The sequence below is a fragment of the Microsporum canis genome, genomic scaffold (assembly GCF_000151145.1).
Source record: "Microsporum canis CBS 113480 supercont1.2 genomic scaffold, whole genome shotgun sequence".
Lineage (NCBI taxonomy): Eukaryota > Fungi > Ascomycota > Eurotiomycetes > Onygenales > Arthrodermataceae > Microsporum > Microsporum canis.
In genome coordinates this window covers 1,888,015-1,907,971 of record NW_003299168.1, presented here as the reverse complement: position 1 = coordinate 1,907,971, position 19,957 = coordinate 1,888,015, and the positions used below count along the sequence as shown (strand labels likewise).

The window sequence follows — 19,957 nt, the reverse complement described above, 5'->3', positions numbered from 1 at the left end:
AAGCCACTTTACACAAAGTAACAACTTTTGACATGGCAAGATGAAGTTAGAGAAAGTAATAATATATAAAAAAGATGTTTATGAAGTCTTAGGCAGCTTGAATATGTATGTATATATATGTTGTTTCAAAGAGCCTGGACGTTGAGGCCTTCAAAATTTGTATTATAAGGTCTATACACGGCTTGGCAGTGATTATCTGGAGAATATTCGAAGATCTGGTCAATTTCTTTCTTCAGATGGTGAAGCTACAACCTCCGTGTGAATCAATTGAACGAGCAAAACCTCTGGCTTAGAATGCAGTGACGCTCTAGATCCATAACACCCGCCTCGTTTTCCCTCTCGCCTCAAAAAAAAGGGATAAAAAAGATATCCAGCAACTGGAGTCGAGATGTTTGATACTGTCTGCAGTTACCCACTACATGCGGATATCTTCACGCAGGCCATTCACCCTACGGAGCCAATTGTCTCTGTTGGCCTTTCGTCCGGTCATGTCGAGACATTCAAGTTGCCTGCCGAGCATGATTCGGAGTCGGGGGAGAAGAAAAACGGGCTGGGGCACATTGACACCATCTGGCGAACGAGAAGGCACAAGGGCAGCTGCAGGAGTTTGACCTTTGGCATCGATGGAGAGATGCTTTATTCTGCTGGCACAGATGGCTGGGTGAAGGCTGCAAAGTCAGAGACTGGGAAGGTTGTGACCAAATTTGCGGTTCCTATGCCTAGAGATAAGTATGCTGCATACCCTCAGCAAAAAAAAGACAGTCTATATTTAATAAAAATAGGTAGAAATTAACGGTTCTTGCTCCTAGGCCTCTTCATGATACTGATATGCCTTGTCTCTTGCATGCGCTATCCCCGCAAACACTCCTTTTGGCAACTGACTCCAGCGCACTTCATATCTTTGATCTTCGCACTCCCTCAACGGAAGTCTCTGCTCGTCCAGAACAGACGCACTACCCTCACGATGACTACATATCCTCCCTTACTCCATTACCGCCATCCGAGACGAGCACATCTGGGTTCAGCAAACAGTGGGTAACGACTGGAGGAACCACAATTGCTGTCACCGACCTCCGAAGGGGCGTGATGGTTCGAAGCGAAGATCAGGGCGAGGAATTGATCAGCTCCACATACGTCACCGGCCTGAAAGCCGGGGGAACTAGCAAGGGAGAGAAATTGGTAGTTGGAGGAGGCAGCGGAATCATAACTCTTTGGGAAAAGGGTGCATGGGACGACCAGGATGAGAGAATTACAGTCGACAAGTCACCGCTTGGCGGCGAGAGCCTGGAGGTACTGGCCAATGTCCCAGACGAGATAAGCAATAGTAAAGTCGTCGTTGCCGGGCTTGGTGACGGACGCCTGAAATTCATTCAGTTGGGTAGCAACAACGTCGTCTCCGAAACCAGACATGACGATATTGAAGGCGTGGCAGGCCTTGGGTTCGACGTTTGTGGAAGGATGGTCAGCAGCGGTGGTTCGATAGTAAAAGTATGGCATGAGGCACCAGAAACAACTGGGAAGGGGAAGGATAACTGGGCACCATCAAAACGGCATCTTGAAGACAGTGATGACGATGATGACGATAGTGACAAGGAGGCTGAGGCAGAGAGTGATGAAAATGAAAAGGAGAAGAAGAGGAGAAAGCGGAAGAGAGGCAAAGGGAAAGATCGAACTGGCGGCCAGCACGTCATGGCCTTTAAGGATCTTGACTGATTCATCTCTTTATCGAGTATGCACTTGAGCCCTGGATGATACTTTGATATTCATCAACAGGGCGATTTTAGAGAGGAAAGACTCAATCATTTCTCTTAACACAGCAGATAGAGCATACCCCAGCTGTATACAAACAAATGTACAAATATTCTTTTGATCCGGTGGCCAATCCGAGGACAAAATACTAAGTATAGAAGTTCTAACGGCTTGTTCAAAATGGCTCCTTTTACTGTTGGCAATTTTCATGGAGGCTGGAGTCCCTTGGATTCATTTATCGTCAGTCTTACTACATCATCCAACATCAACACTCAAATCTCTATCAAACCTCAGATCTGAAACAGAAAGATGAAGCCGTTCGAATACAACGCAAGCCCTGCCCATGTTATTTTTGGAAGCGGTACTATTAAACATTTAGCAGCAGAAACTGCGCGACTGGGTGTAGAAGCGCCGCTACTTCTATATACCCCACGGCAAGAGAAACTCGTGGATGATGTGAAGAGTCTGCTTCAGGGAAAAGTAGCTGGAGCCTTTGACGGTGCCGTGATGCATGTTCCCTCGCACATTACGGAGAAGGCTCTGCAGTATGCACAGAAGCAAGGCGCGGATGGCATCGTATCTATCGGTGGCGGCAGCGTCATCGGCTTGGGGAAAGCCATCAGCTTCAGAACCGGACTCCGTCATATATGCATCCCGACTACATATTCAGGCAGTGAGATGACACCAATACTTGGAGAGACGCATAATGGAGTAAAGAGCACCAAGACAGACCCGAAGATTCTCCCGGCAGCAGTCATATACGATGTCGACCTCACGTTGTCGTTACCCGCCCGTCTGAGTGCCACGAGCGGAGTTAATGCCATCGCTCATGCAGGTAAACTTGACACCTTTCATACCCTAAACTGGCTGGATTTCTAACTAGTTATACATCTAGCTCTCTCTGCTGGCTCTTTCTAATGCTAACTAGATACTAGTGGAAGCATTATATGCCCGCAACGGGAACCCAATTATCAACCTTCTAGCCCGAGAGGGCATAAAGAGCCTCTCTACTGCACTGCCAGAAATCATGATGAATCCCCAGTCTGCTTCTGCGCGATCTAATGCTCTCTATGGTGCTTGGCTATGTGGTTCGTGCCTGGGAAGTGTTGGAATGGCTCTGCATCACAAGCTATGCCATGCTCTGGGCGGTAGCTTCAACCTGCCACATGCAGAAACACATACAGTCGTACTCCCTCATGCCCTTGCCTACAATTCTCCAAGCATCCCTGATGCAATGGCTATTCTGGCGGAGGTGCTTCCTGATAGCGAAGGGGATGCCATTCGAGGTCTGAATGCTCTTCTAGAAAAACTACAAGTAAAACGAGGGGCAAAAGAGTTCGGCATGAAGGAGACAGATATTGACCAGGCCGCAGAGATAGCAGTGAGGAATGCGTACTGGAACCCCCGTGAGATTCAGAAAGAACATATCAGGGAACTTATTAGAAGGGTTTGGGCAGGCGAGGAGGCTCGTGTCGACCTATAACTCTCTATACTGCTTCACATGTCTCAGACCTGTCTTCACAGAGTGTTTAATTATTTAATGCTTACCTGCATTAATCCTAGAGGTCAATAGAAGATGAGTTAGCACCAAGGTGCTTAGCCCATGATATACTCCTTTTTTTCTTTGCATTAAAGTCTCATGCAACGGCAAGGCTATGCCATGCATGCCACTGCAATATATAAATTGAAGATCGCCTTGATCATAGCAGGAATAACAACACTAACACCTCGTTTCTATTCCATTTCTATTACAGTTACAGTGATATCCAATATATCCTGATAAGCTACTTTAAGACAAGATGCCAAACAAAACCCAACCCCAGGTGGATGTCGGCCAGTTGTCCCTACAAGGCCTGGGCCTGTTTTCCCCTCTTCTCGCTGCATTTTCGGCAGACGATGTGAACCCGGTGGCAATGATCCAGATGGAGCGACTTGGTGCTGCATTCCCGGTCAACGGACAGTACGCCTCCAAAGTCCCTGACTATCTCCCGCGATTCACATCTACCCGACTTAATTGGATAGGCCTTCTTATCGGTTGGCGGAAGGATGATGCCGCATCATATATAGTGAAAATGGTGAGTGGGCAGTCGATTGCACTGCTAGCAACTTGCCTGGTGAATACCCCTGGCGACACTAGAACTGGAGATATCCTACCTGGCCTCTCATAGGAGATTTTCAACAGTCCTATCAGTGTAGCAAGCAGCGTTCAATTACGACGGGTTGCCAAATATCTATCTTCAAAACATTCTGTCATTGGATTTGGAAACATTCTTACTGCCAATGTCGGCCGAGTTCACAGCGCCTATAGACACCTGCAGAAACCCATGCCCACAGACTCTCTAGATGTGATGACCACCGAGTCGGCTGTCAAACTGTTCCAGTCTATATCTAAGGCCCTTCAGACGGAAAACACCCGTGCCCGCATATATGGGACCCAATCTCTGAGCTATATTTTGTTATGGTGATGTTTCCACAAGATGCTGTCGTGTCTGTCGACAATGTGATTATCCGCGAAGGTCAACGCAAGTTAATTTTAATTGAATTCGATGCTACTGTCTCCGTGGCACCAGCTGAAATCACTATAGAGACCGTCGTGGATATGTCTGCATCAAACACAGTCTGTTTGCCTATTACTGCCTCGAAACAAGGCAGCTCTGGAATTTCCTAGGCGAGTGCAACTTCCGGTTCAAAGTCTACCTTGCGGACTATTTGCGGCTTGCATTATTCGATTATGGGATAAATATAATCCCAGAACTTCTCATCGCTTGCAGTGAAACATTGATTTCATTTGCAGATCACAAGGGAAGGCAAAACCATTTGCGTTTAACAAGCGTTCTTGGAGCTCATCCCTTTCAAAGGATGAAACAAGTCTGCCAAACATTGTTTGGAGTCTCACCGCCGACAACCATAAGGGATTTGACACTGCATTCGAAAATCTTACCCACTGTTTTCGCTCATTAACTCCAGGTTGCTCGTGCCCGAATTCCTACCTTTCTCATGGATGGGGAAAATTAACGAGAACAGCTATCCTAAAGACAGACACCTGCTCGTATTGCAAAGCCCTATGGGATGCTGTTGGGACCGCCCTGGGCCATGGAGCGGCGTGCTTCTTCGCCAAAGCGGATGTCAATGCTATAATACCCTCACCTTCCTACCGTCGTGGAATCAATGCCATGGAGATTATCACCGAATGGCGAACTTTAAGGATACCACCCCATCCGTTCCATCTGGAAGAGCGTTTCTCAGACCGAGGCCGCGAAGATATAAAATCCATTCTGGGCATTTCTACTTCCTGCACTATATATCCCAATAGACTTCAAATAATGGCGCTAGACTTGGAGAACGGCGCTTATTATGAAGTAGTTGATGGCGTGCTTCGTTTTAATGGCCGAAACCACAATATGCTTTGCAGCGGCCCGGCAGCACAGAGGAACGAGCCCGAGGTCTTTGAACCACAATATTCTACTAGAGACAAAATCGTCCCCTCCAGCGCAGGTGAACACTCCGAATTGAGCCTTACATTACGCGAGGTTTCAAATTATCTCCAGCTTCGGTGTGTGGTAGTTGTTGCAAAGACCAATGTCCCAATCGACCTCGAAGACGTGATTCTTAGTTCCTACTTCGTTAAGCAGGCTAACCCGTGCGAGCATCCCTCGAGTGCACCATTCAAGCACGGCTGGATCAATGCCATCACTACTTCTGTCGCGGCTCCAATAACAACAATCCCGTCGTGGTATGCGGTTGCTCTGGTATTGAGAAATAAGCCTGCCCAGCTTCTCTGCTGTATGTCGCAGCGGAAGATACTTCTTCAACGAGACTGCTGTTTGACCTGTGCACTTGTGCAAGCGAATAAAGAGGGTGTAAGCATAGTCCTTACATACTGATGTTTGTACTTGTATCTTTAATCACCATTCGTTGAATGATACCTGTTGAGATCTTTGGTGGAAATATAGTCTCAACCATCTTATCGCCCATTAAGTACCAGATCCCGTATTTCAATTCTAAGGAAAAGGAAACTCAGCTACAAGGCTCACATCCTTTCTTAGCCTTAAAAAAGGTATCAACCAGAGATTCAAGTCGTAACATAGGAAAAGATGAATATTTTCTTCAAATATTCAATTTTGAATATTGAGTTTGTATAGTTAAATTTTGGCGGGGAAGTCACGTGGTGATAAGAGAAGCTTTTTGAACCTTTTTTATCCCACCAAAAAAAGATCAGTGGGAGAAGAAGAAGAAGAAGAGAATAACAAAGGGAAAAAGGAAAGCCGGCTGGAGGAAGAGAACATGGCCGAAGAATTGAAGGTTGCGCCAGTTCTTTCGACGCCGGACACACGGATTCTGGAAGAAACTGAACCTACGGCGAGCAGTCAACCTATAGGCCAGAATCTATCAGATGAGGAATTCCGCATCACATACGATATTGAGCGAACGATCAGGGAGATAAAGGAAGGAAAATGGCAAAGGATAGCCCTTCAATTCCCAGATGATATGCTGCCTGATGCGCCGAGGGTTTTTCAGCTGTTGAGCCGTGGACTCGACGCTCACAAGGAGGGGACTAATGGCAACCGGACGCAATACACAACCAATGGCCACGATAGAGATGATAAAGACAACGAGGACGTGGCTGATGCTATCAACCGGGATTTGAATTTTGACGAGAAGACTGAGAGCCCAGCTCCCAGATTATATATTCTTGCGGACACCTCCTACGGGACCTGCTGCGTAGATGAAGTTGCGGCAGAGCACGTCGATGCTGATGTCGTAGTGCATTATGGGAGATCATGTCTATCACCAACCGCAAGGTTGCCTGTGATATATATATTCACCTGTAGGCCGCTTGACCATGATGCGGTCATACAGGCCTTTGAGGAATCATACCCAAATCAAGACGAGAAGGTTGTGGTCGCTGCAGACGTCACATATGCTGCCCATGTCGGGGCAATAGCATCAATACTCATACATAAAAAAGGGTATACAAATGTATTTGCGGCTCAAATAGTGCATAACCCTTCATCACCAATTCCCAACCGAACAATTCCACGTTCAGTCGAGGCCGGTCAAGAGCCGCTGAACGAATGGCAGCTCTTCCATGTCTCGGATCCCCCAACCTCGTTGCTTCTGACTCTGTCTTCCCGTGTTGCCGCAATACGGATATATCCTACTGACACAGGGGCTAGTCAACTTGGCTCTGGAAGCAAGGCTCTACTAGCATCCACCGCAATCTCTCTTCGTCGTCGATATGCGATTCTCACATCCCTCAACACTACACCGATATTCGGTATTCTTGTGAATACTCTCAGCGTTAAGAACTACCTCCACATAGTGCAACATGTCCAAAAACTCATCACTGCAGCGGGGAAGAAGAGCTACCTGTTTGTTGTCGGGAAGTTGAACGTGGCCAAAGTAGCAAACTTCAGTGAGATAGGGGGATGGGTCATCATTGGATGCTGGGAAAGCTCGCTTGTGGACAGCAGAGACTTTTGGAGACCGGTCATTACGCCGTATGAGCTAGAACTCGCTCTGCAAAGTGACAACGAGAGGGTATGGACTGGAGCGTGGAGCAGCGATTACCAGTCACTTCTCGAATCAGAGAGTCGTGTTGTGGCGAGCCAAAAAACAGACAATCCTTCCTCATCTCCGATGAAGGCTGAAACTGAGGCTGAAACAAATGCAGAGGGAGACGATGCTTTTTCTGAGCCGGAGTCAGCTCCCCCTGATTTCGACCTCCGAACGGGCCGATATGTCTCGACATCGAACACACGGCCTATGCAGACTTCGTCAGGTCCTGTATCTGCTTCCAATTCAGCCCACGAACGGGCTGCTGGTGGCTCGAAATCACTGGCTAAACGGTTCAACTCGGACGTTGCCACGATCGGCGGCGTCGTCTCTCCCGGCGCAGAGTTTCTCAAGTCCAGTAGATCATGGAGGGGGCTGGGCAGTGATTTTGTCGTTGAATATGAGGAAGACACTGGCCAGGACAGTGGTCTCAAGGGGAGCGCCGTGGTCGAAGGTCTTTCGGGAATTGCCCGTGGGTATAGAATTGGTGACAACCAGGAACGGCGATAGTGTTAGACATATATACTTGGCCAAATCAAACATTCCCCTACCTTTGCAGAGCTGCGTCCATGTCCAGAGTTCTTGTGAATGGTCCTCTATAGCGACTACACACGAGCGTAGGGAAGATTGGGTGTATAAGGCTGCATCGAACCCCTTTCCAAGGGCCTATCAGGGGCCTCCTTGCCGCGTATACTCGTCTGTACATTATCTATCATAATATTATATATTAAACCGGCCAGCCATCTTCCTTCGCTTCCCTCTGTCTGTCCACGTGACATGTTGCTCTCTCAAGGCGCGGCAAATTTTGGGCGAAAATAGTTTTTATATCAACAAAAACTCGGAGTTTTGCTCCAAAGAACGACAAAGACATCGCAAAGACCGTGTGTCTGCCTTGTTATCCTTGGACTCTACGGGATAGAAGGGAGTTTTCTTTTGGCTTGAGCGGAGAGAAGCCTGAGATGTGAATAATATCTGGGCTGCCCTCTTGGACTGACTGGCTTGTGCCTCAGGCCATTGACTTGAAAAAAAAAAGGAGAAATTTCGCCCATAAGCAGCTTCGATGTGTCAACGCGACCATCCTGCTTCCTCTCTCGTTGTCGATATTTACGCCTCACTTCTGCCCAGCAGTCATCCGTATTCTTATGATGCTCAGCTGTCCCTCGTTTCCCGGCAGACACCTCACCAGATCGAATCTCCAGTGCTAAATCCAGGATGGCATGCATCTTCGGCCCTGGCGGAATCTCGGTTGACGAGATGAGCCCAAGGACGCCAGCTACGACTCCGGACCTCATCTTCAGCGAAGAGGAAGGGGGACGGTCGCCTACGAGGCATTCACAGCTCTCTACGTTCGAACGAGTCCTCTCTACCCATCCGCCCATCCTCGAATCATTCCTTCTACAGACACCAACCGAATCGATCCTACAACTTTACCACACCTCCTCATATCTCAGATCGTTCCTTAAGTCGTATCCAACGGCATGGCAGTATCTCTCGTTTCGACTCCTTCTGCCCTCCAGCACGCAGGTTCGCCCGCTGGTTGGAGCCACAGACTCGCAGGGAAACCAGCGCCAGTCCCGGCCGTACGCACTCGACCAGCTACTCCTTCATGTCATCGTGCCCTTCAGTCCGTCCCTCCGCAGCCTAGACCTGGATAACACCGCTGTATCGGGTCAGAACCTTATTTCCATCGTTCTCAGCGCCCGCAGGGACACTCTGGAGCATATCTCTGTCCGGGGATGCAAAAACGTATCTCTGAAGTATCATATCATTCCTTACTTGACCATGTTTGGGTTGCAGTATGACGCGGACACTGCAAATCCGCTCGGACCTTCGTCCAAAGTGAAACGTCTTGCCATCAAAAGTCTTTACACCTACCGCTGTCGCCACCATAGAAGACGTCCTTATCTGACCTCATCTCTCCTCCGAAGGGACTCCGACTCCGAACCGACCCACGAACTCGTCAATCTTTGTCATAAGCTCGGTATATGGACAGATACTGCGTGGTGTACCACCCCGGCAGGGCGTTGTTTACGGAGGCGAGGCTATGTGTCCATGAGGGTACCACAAGGCAGTCCCGAAGTGTGGGTTGTATTCGACCGTTTATGGAGGTCAAAAAACTGGATTGGTGCGACTGGTGACAGCAGTGAGCCTCCAAAACGAGACGGGCGTCTCTGGGAACACGACGAGACCGGACATTCCGGTGAGCCGCTAGGGACTGCCGGCGCCCAGAAGTACGGAGAGGGAAAGACGGTTCCGACTCACCTTCGCAGCAGCCACAGGCGGTTCGTGGATGACATAAAGTGTGATGCCTGTCTTGAAAAGATACACGAAAGATGCGAGCAATGCAGCGTCTTGATGCATTGTGTCGGATGCCGCAAAACACTCTGCTACAGCTGTGCATACGATACGCCCTACCCACGGAGGAAAGCCATATCTGTTGGTGACCCTGCAGGAGAGGCGTTTTGGTGGGCTCCAGGAGCGACGATATCTCCTTGTGCGATGCAGGAGCCCTTCCAACAGGCCATTGGCCCCCATCCGATCAACAATCCGAATGGAATGCCCAATTCGCCTGCTTACCCAAACCTGAAACTCCATTGGTGCTGCACTGAGCCCATGTTTACCGGTGGTGGTGGAATAACTCTTGGAGTTGCTGGTCGTGAAGTCGATCGGGTACGAGCCGCTCCTCTTCCCCGTGGGCAAGGTTGGGAAGACCCCGAGTACTCCTCGAATGAATGGAGTAAGAATTTTCCAAAATACGCATATGGTGACCCCAAGAAGCCCGACTACACTCTCGCCGAGGGCCACACCGAGATGATGCGTTGGCTCTTAGGCCCATCGAGCTGTCAGGTTTCAAGTTGCCCGCGCAATTTGTGTCAGGATTGTTTTGATTCGCCCCAATGGAAAGTCCATTGCAAGAGTTGCTCAAAACCCTTGTGCATGGAGCATGACTTACGCGGGTTACGCCTTCGGATATGTGGCTATCGCGACCTTCTACTTGAAAAGCTTGCGATAGGGGATGGTCGATCGCCTGCATCGTCTGCCACTTCAGCAACTTCTCCCGCAAGGCCCGCCTTATCGACCTCTGCCTCGTATGCCCCCCTGAGGTTGGCCCCTCCTGAACAAACTCATGCCGGAGCTTCCAGCAGCAATCCTTTACCAAATGAAACAAATTCCTCCATTCCGGGGACCGCAATGAAAGCCGCGGACAGCCAAGCAACTGACCCGGCCTCTTCCTCTACGTCCAACAACCATACCCGTTCTTCCACCCCCGCCTCCGTTTACTTTGAAGCAGCACCACAGTCGCGTAAATGGCTTGGCTGCCAGTCATTTTTCTGTCCCCAATTCCGTGCTGCCGGAGATCACCGTCAGCGTTGTACAAGCGTTCTGAGTGAATGTACCTCTTGTTCTGTCCACGTTTGTCAAGATTGTGTCGACGAGAATCCACCGTGCACCTGCTCATATTGTGATTTGAACTACCTTTGTCCGAACTGTTACGTGGCAAAGGAGCAAGATGGTACATGCAGGCGGCTCGAGGAGGAGCGAGCAAGACGAGATGAGAAGCAAAAGCGGGACCTGGAGATGTTTGAAGTTGCTCTAGAACGTAATCTTGCAAACGAAGTTGCTGGATTTGCAGGACAATTCTTCAATCAGTTATACCATAGCGGCGAAGCCAGCTACCAGGCTGAAGAACCACCGGAGACTATTGATGAAGCAGCTCCTTCCATGACTCAGCTAGATGGGGCCACCAATAGTCACAACCAAGCCCATCAAGGTGGCTCTGAGCATGCTGCCACTTACGATGACGACGACAACGGCCCGGCAGGCAGCGGATCGGAACACACAGAAATACTCGGCGACGACGCTTGATTCACCGGCGCTACTCTCACCTTGAGACCTTGCAGCACCAGAAATCAGATACAACAACTTGTTCGCGACATATTTAACCATCATAATCCCTTTTAAACCGAATCCGATTACATTTGATACCGATCCACATGCGTTCTTAACCTTCGCCATCTCCTCAAATCCTTCAGTCGCTACTGTCTGTGTCGTCAACGGCCATTCGAGGCCTCATATTTTCCTTAGTTTCCTTTGTTACGTCAAAGTTGTCTCTTCTTGATCTTTCTAACGACTCTCTCTGTGTCTGTCTTTCACTTCCTTGCAAAGTGGGTATTTATTATTTTCGGCGAAGGGAAACATTTTTCGAGTTCAAGGGAAACTGGGGCTACTAACAGGCATTTAGCGATATGGTGTTCTCTCTCATTCCTCATTTCAGTCCTGTTACTGTCCTACCATTCCTCTTCATTTTTGTTTCTCAAATCTACGGATGTCTCATTATCTTCGAGTAAAGTATTTACCTGTCGATATATATTTTATTAATCCTAAGGAGCATTGTTTGGTAAATTGCTTTGATGCTGTAGAAGAAGGTCCTTGAAGATATGCAAGGATTGATGTAACTACCAACTTTTCCAGTAATCAAGAAGATCAAGTATCCAAGGAAAACACGGTAATCCAGATAGGGAGTAAGAATGTCCAGCATTTCTATATATCTTAAGAAATCACGGCAAAGTAAGCGAATCTAGGTTTGCTTTCATGCCACATAACTAAAATATGTACGCCACTTCTTAGATCTCTGAGTGAGAGCAAACTTCCAATTCCAAACTGGGCATGACTCTACCATCATTTCCTTTAGCACCATTTCCATCATTATAAATCCCACCCCGTTGCTATAAAAAGCAAAGAAAAAAAGACCATAACCAATAACAAAACCGACCAAGCTGCAAAATGAAAAAAAAAAAAAAAAAAAAAGAAAACTAATTAGCTCCGTTCATAATTCGGTAAAGTTGAATCCTTTCTGCTTCTTCCACTCTCATATGAGCGCCGAGAACTACCTGTGTGGTCCCGACAGAATACAGGGGGTGGTGTAGCAATCGGGGAAGGTAGCATCATCGAAGAAGCGTCAGTTTCCGTTCCAGTATTAGTAGTAGGAATAGATATAGACATTGATCGGTGGGATTGAGCTACCGACGAACAGTAAGAATATGGAGGTGGGGGCGTTTCGCCAGTAGCAGTCGAGGTATTCCCCAGACTGCTGGGGAAGGAAATCTGCGATGATGCGTCGGAAGAGTCATCTTCTGCGATATTATTGGGAGATCGGCGATTGTATATGTTCTGGTTTGCCTGGATTTGGCCCTTTTCATCCCGTGGATAATCGCGATCACATATAGATTGGCGTCCTGAAATAGCTAAAGTCTTTTCCTGAATGCTGATCGGGCGTGCTGTATATCTTGGAAGAGGCTGGCTTGAGTGATATGGGTCATTTTCGTCGACGAATGGTTGATATCGATTATAATTGGCCGGCTGGGATGGCTGTATTTCTGGGTGGGGTGGAGGAGAACAATCTGATTCTTTTTGCTTCTTTCTACCCTGCGTAGTATAACAAGAACAGATGCTGGCAAAGAAGGCCATTTGGGGCGATGTCCAGCGAGGCTGTGGGTGAATCCCGGAATTTAACGAGCGTCGTAAGCGGCCAGATAAGCCTATTGGTGTGTAAAAAGGCCAGTTGATGTGTGGAAGGGATGTGTATGCCCTCAAACCCTAGGCTAGGGCAAGTTCTCCACGAAAACTAGGCCCCTTGGTGACGGGCTGTTGTGCATCTCGACTGAGAGAGAGGAGGGAAAAGTAGCCAGAGAAAGAAAACAGTTTCACGAAGTTGTTCCTGGGAAAAACTGCGGAGAGCTGCGGCTGAGTCACGTGTTTGCTGCGGCTCAGCGGGATAGCCCGTAATCTATTACAAACCCGTACGGTCAGAGTGAAATTGGCCAATTATAAGCAGGATATGGGTTGAGGTTGTACAATTCCTGTCAGATCCGATTGGTCAAACCAAAGATAACGTATTATATAATAATCTGATACAACCACGACTCTACGTCTCACTTTCTCCAACATCTTTAGCATTAGAAAACAACCAATGTCGTTGGATACGGCGAAAAATGGCACTAGAAATATATTCAGCTCTACGATCATATCTAGACAGTCAACCCATTTCCAGCGTGCCTGATTCCAATCAAATGGGATGTTGATTCTCGGATTCAGAGCTCTAGAACACGATTGGCGATCCAGCCACCATTGAGGAGCAGAAAGTTAACCCCTATTAGTTCATCCAAGATGTCGAGGTAGCTGAACGTCTGGATGTTGATTTTCACGTGCCTGGTGGTCAGAGGTGTGTTTCTCCCTTACCTTCGCGACAATGACATGTACTAATTTTAGTCTTTAGGGTTATGCTCAGCAGCTGTAGTCACAGGCTGGATAGCGGTGTACAATCATTATCCAGCAGGTGTAGCAAGTGGGCACGAAGTTATTCACTTCTAGAGCACCGGCAATATAATATTAGCCTCACTAAGTGTTAACACTATTATTATGCTAGTACTAAGCCAAGGACTCTACTGCCGTTGCAGCCTTATGTTCTGCCGGCCATATAGTAACTTTTGCCTTATAGCCTTCATTACCACTATGTGTAGGCAAAATTTTCATAGTATGTAGGAAATGAGAGCAATTCACTGTTTTCTCCTCTTAGCAAACGGAGGACTGAGCAGCCTGGGCTTGCATATAATGTATGCTGCCTGATGAAGGAGACACCGAGCTCGCAGAAGGGGCAAGAGCCTAGTGTGACTGTCGATGGCTTGCCAGTTTCGTTGATCATGTAGTAGTTTGGGGGTTTGATCCGAGCTGTTCGCACAAGCTGAGAAGGATCATCCCGGCCCCCGGGTTGAAGTTTGAGCCAGAGAAAGCCGGGGGCCGACCTTTCGCAGTTTTGCTGTTTCACCCTTTAACACCATGCCCAAACGCGTTCACTGCGTATACTGTCACATCAGAATTGACAGCAGCCATACTTCCCGTCGTGTCAGTGTGGTACGCGGCCCGTAATCTTGCACAATCCTCAAAACAAAATACAGCCTTCATTGTGTTCCTGTTGGAGTTTTGTTTTTGTCAAGCGGATTCAATAGAAACTGTTCCATACCATATAGCATTGATATCTGCTTGTACTGAAACATCAAGGAAAAAATTCACAAGCGCTGAGCACGTGAACTGATTAGTCCAAAATGGGCATGCCAGTTCAATCGGCATTGTCGATGCTAAGGGCACTCTTAGCTTCCAGACGGTGAGGAACAATATCTAGAGCAGACCAGAGACCTGCCAACAACTCAGCTGAAGCAAACTCGTCAATGATGAACACCAGAGAGAACCAGTCATGGTGATGTGGAGAAAAACGTCTCTCGGCGCTCGTACCTCCACTACAACCCAAAACGACAACGGTCGGAGTACTAGTCATAGGAGGAGTGTAGCCGTAACTGGGAGCCGGACCGCCCAATACTGCACACAGAAGTGCCTCGCGGGCCTGGCCGGCAGGAGTGCTTTGGACCCAGCATGCCCCAACACCGCCTCCACCGAGCACTTGAGCACAAGCGCCGAAGCCGCTTAGCGCCGCAGTGTGCCGCAGTGTTGTTTATTTTGGTAACTTAGCCGCAGACTCGAAACTCAATAAAGCGGAGCCCAGAAAGGAAGCTCCAAGAATAGAACTTTATGTGAGGAGGCTTCTTTTATGTATATAAAACCCCCTTCACCTCAGACCTCATTTTATTTGATCATGATAGCCTTGGGAAGTGCAGCCTTTCCCACCATAGAAAGTCCAAGGCGCCAATTGCCTGAAGATTATTCCATTTGCGGATTGATTTGGAGCTAGTTATATTATCCGGCTGGGATTTTTGAGGTTTCCAATGTTAGGATCTAGAGAGCAACGTATAAGCGAACACAGTGATCTAAATCAAAGTTTGGTTTTGAAACAGGATTAAATGGCCAACGTACTTGCATTGTGTTTGAGATGTTTCAATCCAGCGATTTTAGCTAGTAATATGTTACTCTTGAGCATATGTGCAAGGTTTTGCTAAAGTCACGTTGATTGGCACTTATTCAACTACTGGCTGAAGCAACACTATAGAAAATAACGTGATTTGAAGGATAACTAGTTTTTCTATGAACACCGATCTTCATTCTACACCGGAATAGTTTGACTGACAACCAATTGGTCACTGGGCTGGGGAAGCAACAAGCTCCTCAATGGCTTTCTTGACACCAGCGCCAAGATCAGGACTAATGCGGGTAAACCATGCTTCGCGATGTTAGCTTCAACCTAGAAATTTTTTGGATGTGTGGTGGGCCTTACAGTAAATATCATTGCGCAGCCGATCACTAGTAACCTTGGAAAGATGCGCAGCAACATTCCCGTAGAATCGCTGCTCATGGCCTGGCTGCTTCTTGATCACCTCCCAGAGAGCCGCAGGTTGCACAAAGTCGTCATCAGTGATTTGGGTGGCGAAGGTGGAGATTTGTCCCGCCCACTTCTCATGCTCAGTCTGGGTGCTGATAGTGTTTGGCCCAACCCCCTTGAGTTTAGGGTAAAAGTTGGTTGGCTGCAGCGAGGACCCCACGTAATTTGGATCTGCCCCATAGTTATCGGAGAAATTCATCTTACCGTCACGCTGAAGGGGTGAGTACACGGGGCATTTGGCCGCGTTGGTTGGAAGTTGCTGGTAGTTAACTCCCAGTCGGTAACGTGCCGCATCGGGGTAGGCAAACATGCGGGCTTGGAGCACTAGAGCTGCGTAAGTGATGGCATCAACGGGAGTAAGAGAGGCTGGGCATAGTTACTCGGATCAGCAGATGGTGCTATGCCAGGGACCATTGTCGACGGTGAGAATGCCGCCTGCTCAATGTCCGTGAAATAATTGTTTGGCTGGACGAGATCAGTTAGCTGTTAATGCTCCAATGCGTGTGCTAATGCCAACTCACATTACGGTTTAGAGTCAACTTGCCAAGCTCCCGCAGCGGGAAGTCCTTGTGGGCCCAGACCTTGGTCATATCAAAGATGTTCCAGCGATAGTTCTCTGCCTGCGAAGGATCCATCACCTGCACGAAGACAGTCCAGCTTGGGTAGTCTTTCCTCTCAATTGCATCGAACATATCGTGGATAAGGAAATCAGGATTTTGCCCAGCCATTTTTTCGGCCTCCTCCCGGGTAAAGTTCCGAACTCCTTGATTCGTCTTGATGTGGAACTTGACATATTTAAAGGCTCCATCCTGAAAAAAAGTTAGCAACCGTTGGGAGAATGGACAAAAAATAATGGTTCGTACAGTGGTTGTTAGTTTGTAGGTGTGCCCGCCGTATGCGTTCATATTGCGTAGGGACGCGGGCGTTCCTCGATCGCTGAACAGATGGAGGAGCTCGTGGAAACTCTCTGGGCTTCCATTGTGGAAGCTGCCCAAGTCAGCATGCGTCAACACCAAGAGGTATTCCTATTACCTACTCCCAGTACTATTAACCTGTCAGCGTTAATGCCTCCCTAGGGGGCAGAAGGCCGACTTACCATGTCTGAATTGGGCAGATGGGTCCGGGGGTGCCGCTTGTGGGATCTATTCAGGGAAGGAAACTTCATTGGGTCGCGGACAAAAAACACGGGCTGTCCTTTAGACTCAATACCGTAGACCAGGCCAGAGGGTGCGCACAGCGACATCAACCTACCGTGTTGTTGAAAACCCAGTCCAAGTTGCCCTCGTCGGTATAGAACTTCATCGCCCAGCCGTGCACATCTCGCAAGGTATCGGCCGAGCCTGACTCAGGCCCAACGGTCGACACACGCCAGAGCACGGGGGTAGTCTTGCCGACTTTGTTCAGAAAGCTGGCGGACGTGATATCCGAACAGTCCTTGGTGACCGTGAATCCCCCGTAGGCCCTGGGCTGCTGATCAGAATACATGCAACCTTTGTTTCATGAAGCAAGAGGGGAGCCTACCCAGCAGCTTTTGCGTGCACCACTCTATTGCATCCAGTTAGGTTCTCGAATCATGTAGTCTCACGCTGGGAGGGGGGGGGGGAGAGAGATACCTTTCTGGGATCCTCTCCCAGGAGAAATGAGCTAGAGTCTCAATCAATTGCGTGTCCTGGAGGAGGGACAGGCCGCCGCCGCGGCCATCGCGCAGCTGCACAGAGGTGGCGTTGCTGGCATAGGGACAGCCTGGGAATACAAATGTCAGCCAACAGGTACGTCACACGAGGACACAGTGGGAGAATGCTCAGTACCTTCAGCGAGAGTGTAGTAGCGGTGATCCATGGTGTGCTGGTGTGGTACTTTGCACCACGTCCAGAACCCCGCGGCTGTCGTCTTATATATAGCTGTGTGCTGATATGTCCATCCTAAAGGGGGCTGCATATGTGCTATGATGCAGCCATTGATGGAAAGGCCATCCTATGCAAACTCAATTAATCCCATTACAGGAGGTCTAGGATCGTGCCTTGCTTTCTGCTGTTTTGAGGCCGTTTGCCACACATTCCTTTCCCATAGCACGACGTTGCCATCCTGCTACTCACGATAAGAGCTTCTAACCCCAGGCCAGCTAGCTGCGTGATGGCATTATGCATGCATGGTCGTCCGGGATGATATCATCTGCCATCCACCACCCCGTAGCTCTCGGTGGTACTTCGGTAATCATTCGCACGAGCTTAGCCGTGCCAAAGGCTCCTCGAACATGCACACAGAGATACCATTCTCCTGCCTTACTTTGGTTGAAACCTGCATGCCCGGGGGTTCGTCTCTCCATTGTCGCTGGTGTTGTCGGATTATATAAGGCCCAAGCAGATTGCTCTCGAAAGTTGGATTCAACTGGATTCAACTGAATTCATCATCGTGTTATTCTGCCTTTGCCAGTTTATATACCTTCTACTTTTCATCATGTCTGTCCAAGACGGTGCTAGATATGACTTTATTGTTGTCGGCGGTGGTACCGCCGGCAATATCGTTGCCGCCCGACTGGCAGACAGTCCCAATACCCACATTCTGGTCGTCGAAGCCGGTATTGGCGACTCGATTGACAACGAGGACATCCGCACCCCCGCGCTCGCCATGGATCTCCGTGGTAGCAAGTACGATTGGGCGTACAAGACGACCATGGTTAAGCGTGATGACTATGAGCGAATCGAGAAGCCCAACACCCGTGGAAAGGCCCTCGGCGGCAGTTCTTCTTTGAACTATTTCTCCTGGGTACCCGGCTCCAAGGGCACCTTTGATATGTGGGAAGAATACGGCGGCAAGGAGTGGACCTGGGATCCTCTCGTCCCCTACCTTCGGAAGAGCGTCACCTACCACGACGATGCCGGATTGTTCCCCCCCGAGCTCAAGAGCATTGGCGCGGGTGGCCCGATCCCCATCGCCCATGCCGACCTGATCCCGGAAATGAAGCCATTCCGCGACCTCCTTGTTCAGGGCTGGAAGTCCACCGGCGAGCCTGTCACTGAGAACATCTTTGATGGCAAAATGCACGGCCTCACCCATAGTGTCAACACTATCTACAAGGGTAGGCGTTCCGGGAGCTTCCTCGCTGTTGCCGGCAAGCCCAACATTACTATTCTCCCTGGCGTTTTCTCGAAGTGTCTTATCATCGACGCTGCCGATCGTTCTGCTAAGGGTGTGACCGTGATCACCGGTTCCGGCCAAGAGCTGAGCTTCTACGCCACCCGCGAAGTCATTGTCTCTCAGGGTGTCTTCGAAACTCCCAAGCTTCTGATGCTCAGCGGTATCGGCCCAGCTGCCGAGCTGGCTCGACACAACATCCCGCTCATTGTTGATTCCCGCCATGTCGGCCAGCACCTTCTGGACCACCCCGGTGTTCCGTTTGCCCTTCGTCTTAAGGACAGTTTCTCACTAGATAACCACATCTTGCGCAAAGGCCCTCTCCAGACTCAAGTTTTGGACGCTTACTCCAAGGGCCACGCTGGCCCCATGGGTTCGCCCTTCCTCGAGATGATTGGTTTCCCTCGCATCGACAAGTATTTGGAGAAGTCTCCCGAGTACCGCGCGGCAAAGGCTGCTAACGGCGGCCTTGATCCATTCTGCCCGTATGGCCAGCCTCATTTCGAACTTGACTTTATCCCATTGTTTGGCAGTGCTTTCCAGTGGCACTTCCCACACCCCAACAGAGGAAGCTACATGACGGTTATGGTTGATCTCGTTCGCCCCGCCTCGGAAGGCGGAGAGGTTACACTCAACAGTGCCGACCCCTTGGAGCAGGCCAACATCAACTTGAACTACTTCAACAACGACCTGGACATCATTGCTATTCGCGAAGGTATCAGATTCGCCTATGATGTTCTCAAGAATGGCGAAGGCTTCAAGGATGTCGTGGAGGATGAATATCCTTGGGATATGCCGTTGGATGATGACGAGGCGATGAAGAGAACTGTGCTGGATCGATCTCAGACTTCCTTCCACCCTTGCGGTACGGCCCGCCTGTCAAAGGACATCCAACAGGGTGTGGTAGATCCCAACCTCAAGGTCCATGGAATCAAGAATCTCCGTGTCATCGATGCCTCCGTCATCCCCGTCATTCCAGATTGCCGAATTCAGAACTCGGTCTACATGATTGCTGAAAAGGGTGCCGATGCCATCAAGCGTGACCACGCAGACTTCTACCACTGAGATAGTGGGGCCCGACAAAAGTTCCTAGGGAAATTGCATTAATATATTGTGATTGACTATTGCAAAGTCGCTGGTGACTTGTTTCGTTGCTTGACAAGGTATATGTGTCCGTGTATTCCGCCG

At 49.1% G+C, this 19,957-nt stretch overlaps 8 protein-coding genes across 8 annotated transcripts; 6 read left to right on the top strand and 2 right to left on the bottom strand.

The window, feature by feature from the left end:
• Window positions 1–388: 388 nt before the first annotated feature.
• Window positions 389–1,713, top strand: MCYG_02157 (WD repeat protein; the record flags this gene model as incomplete). Its single annotated transcript, XM_002849177.1, has 2 exons — window positions 389–729; window positions 810–1,713. 2 exons carry the CDS (start codon window positions 389–391, stop codon window positions 1,711–1,713), a joined length of 1,245 nt encoding a protein of 414 aa, XP_002849223.1.
• Window positions 1,714–2,058: 345 nt separating this feature from the next.
• Window positions 2,059–3,232, top strand: MCYG_02156 (maleylacetate reductase; the record flags this gene model as incomplete). The annotated part of the gene is made up of 2 exons (XM_002849176.1): window positions 2,059–2,584; window positions 2,685–3,232. The coding sequence occupies 2 exons, from the start codon at window positions 2,059–2,061 to the stop codon at window positions 3,230–3,232; spliced, it is 1,074 nt and encodes a 357-aa protein (XP_002849222.1).
• A 316-nt stretch (window positions 3,233–3,548) lies between these two features.
• Window positions 3,549–5,577, top strand: MCYG_02155 (conserved hypothetical protein; the record flags this gene model as incomplete). The annotated part of the gene is made up of 4 exons (XM_002849175.1): window positions 3,549–3,824; window positions 3,918–4,204; window positions 4,544–5,482; window positions 5,544–5,577. 4 exons carry the CDS (start codon window positions 3,549–3,551, stop codon window positions 5,575–5,577), a joined length of 1,536 nt encoding a protein of 511 aa, XP_002849221.1.
• Window positions 5,578–6,033: 456 nt separating this feature from the next.
• MCYG_02154 (diphthamide biosynthesis protein 2) lies at window positions 6,034–7,815 on the top strand (the record flags this gene model as incomplete). The annotated part of the gene is made up of 2 exons (XM_002849174.1): window positions 6,034–6,551; window positions 6,582–7,815. 2 exons carry the CDS (start codon window positions 6,034–6,036, stop codon window positions 7,813–7,815), a joined length of 1,752 nt encoding a protein of 583 aa, XP_002849220.1.
• Window positions 7,816–8,468: 653 nt separating this feature from the next.
• Window positions 8,469–11,172, top strand: MCYG_02153 (conserved hypothetical protein; the record flags this gene model as incomplete). The annotated part of the gene is made up of 1 exon (XM_002849173.1): window positions 8,469–11,172. One exon carries the CDS (start codon window positions 8,518–8,520, stop codon window positions 11,170–11,172), a length of 2,655 nt encoding a protein of 884 aa, XP_002849219.1.
• A 951-nt stretch (window positions 11,173–12,123) lies between these two features.
• Window positions 12,124–12,774, bottom strand: MCYG_02152 (conserved hypothetical protein; the record flags this gene model as incomplete). The annotated part of the gene is made up of 1 exon (XM_002849172.1): window positions 12,124–12,774. One exon carries the CDS (start codon window positions 12,772–12,774, stop codon window positions 12,124–12,126), a length of 651 nt encoding a protein of 216 aa, XP_002849218.1.
• Window positions 12,775–15,358: 2,584 nt separating this feature from the next.
• On the bottom strand, window positions 15,359–17,473 carry MCYG_02151 (catalase; the record flags this gene model as incomplete). Its single annotated transcript, XM_002849171.1, has 10 exons — window positions 15,359–15,456; window positions 15,530–15,958; window positions 16,015–16,099; window positions 16,156–16,443; window positions 16,498–16,659; window positions 16,731–16,835; window positions 16,886–17,096; window positions 17,156–17,179; window positions 17,248–17,377; window positions 17,443–17,473. The coding sequence occupies 10 exons, from the start codon at window positions 17,471–17,473 to the stop codon at window positions 15,359–15,361; spliced, it is 1,563 nt and encodes a 520-aa protein (XP_002849217.1).
• Window positions 17,474–18,091: 618 nt separating this feature from the next.
• On the top strand, window positions 18,092–19,834 carry MCYG_02150 (glucose-methanol-choline oxidoreductase; the record flags this gene model as incomplete). The annotated part of the gene is made up of 1 exon (XM_002849170.1): window positions 18,092–19,834. One exon carries the CDS (start codon window positions 18,092–18,094, stop codon window positions 19,832–19,834), a length of 1,743 nt encoding a protein of 580 aa, XP_002849216.1.
• Window positions 19,835–19,957: the final 123 nt, after the last annotated feature.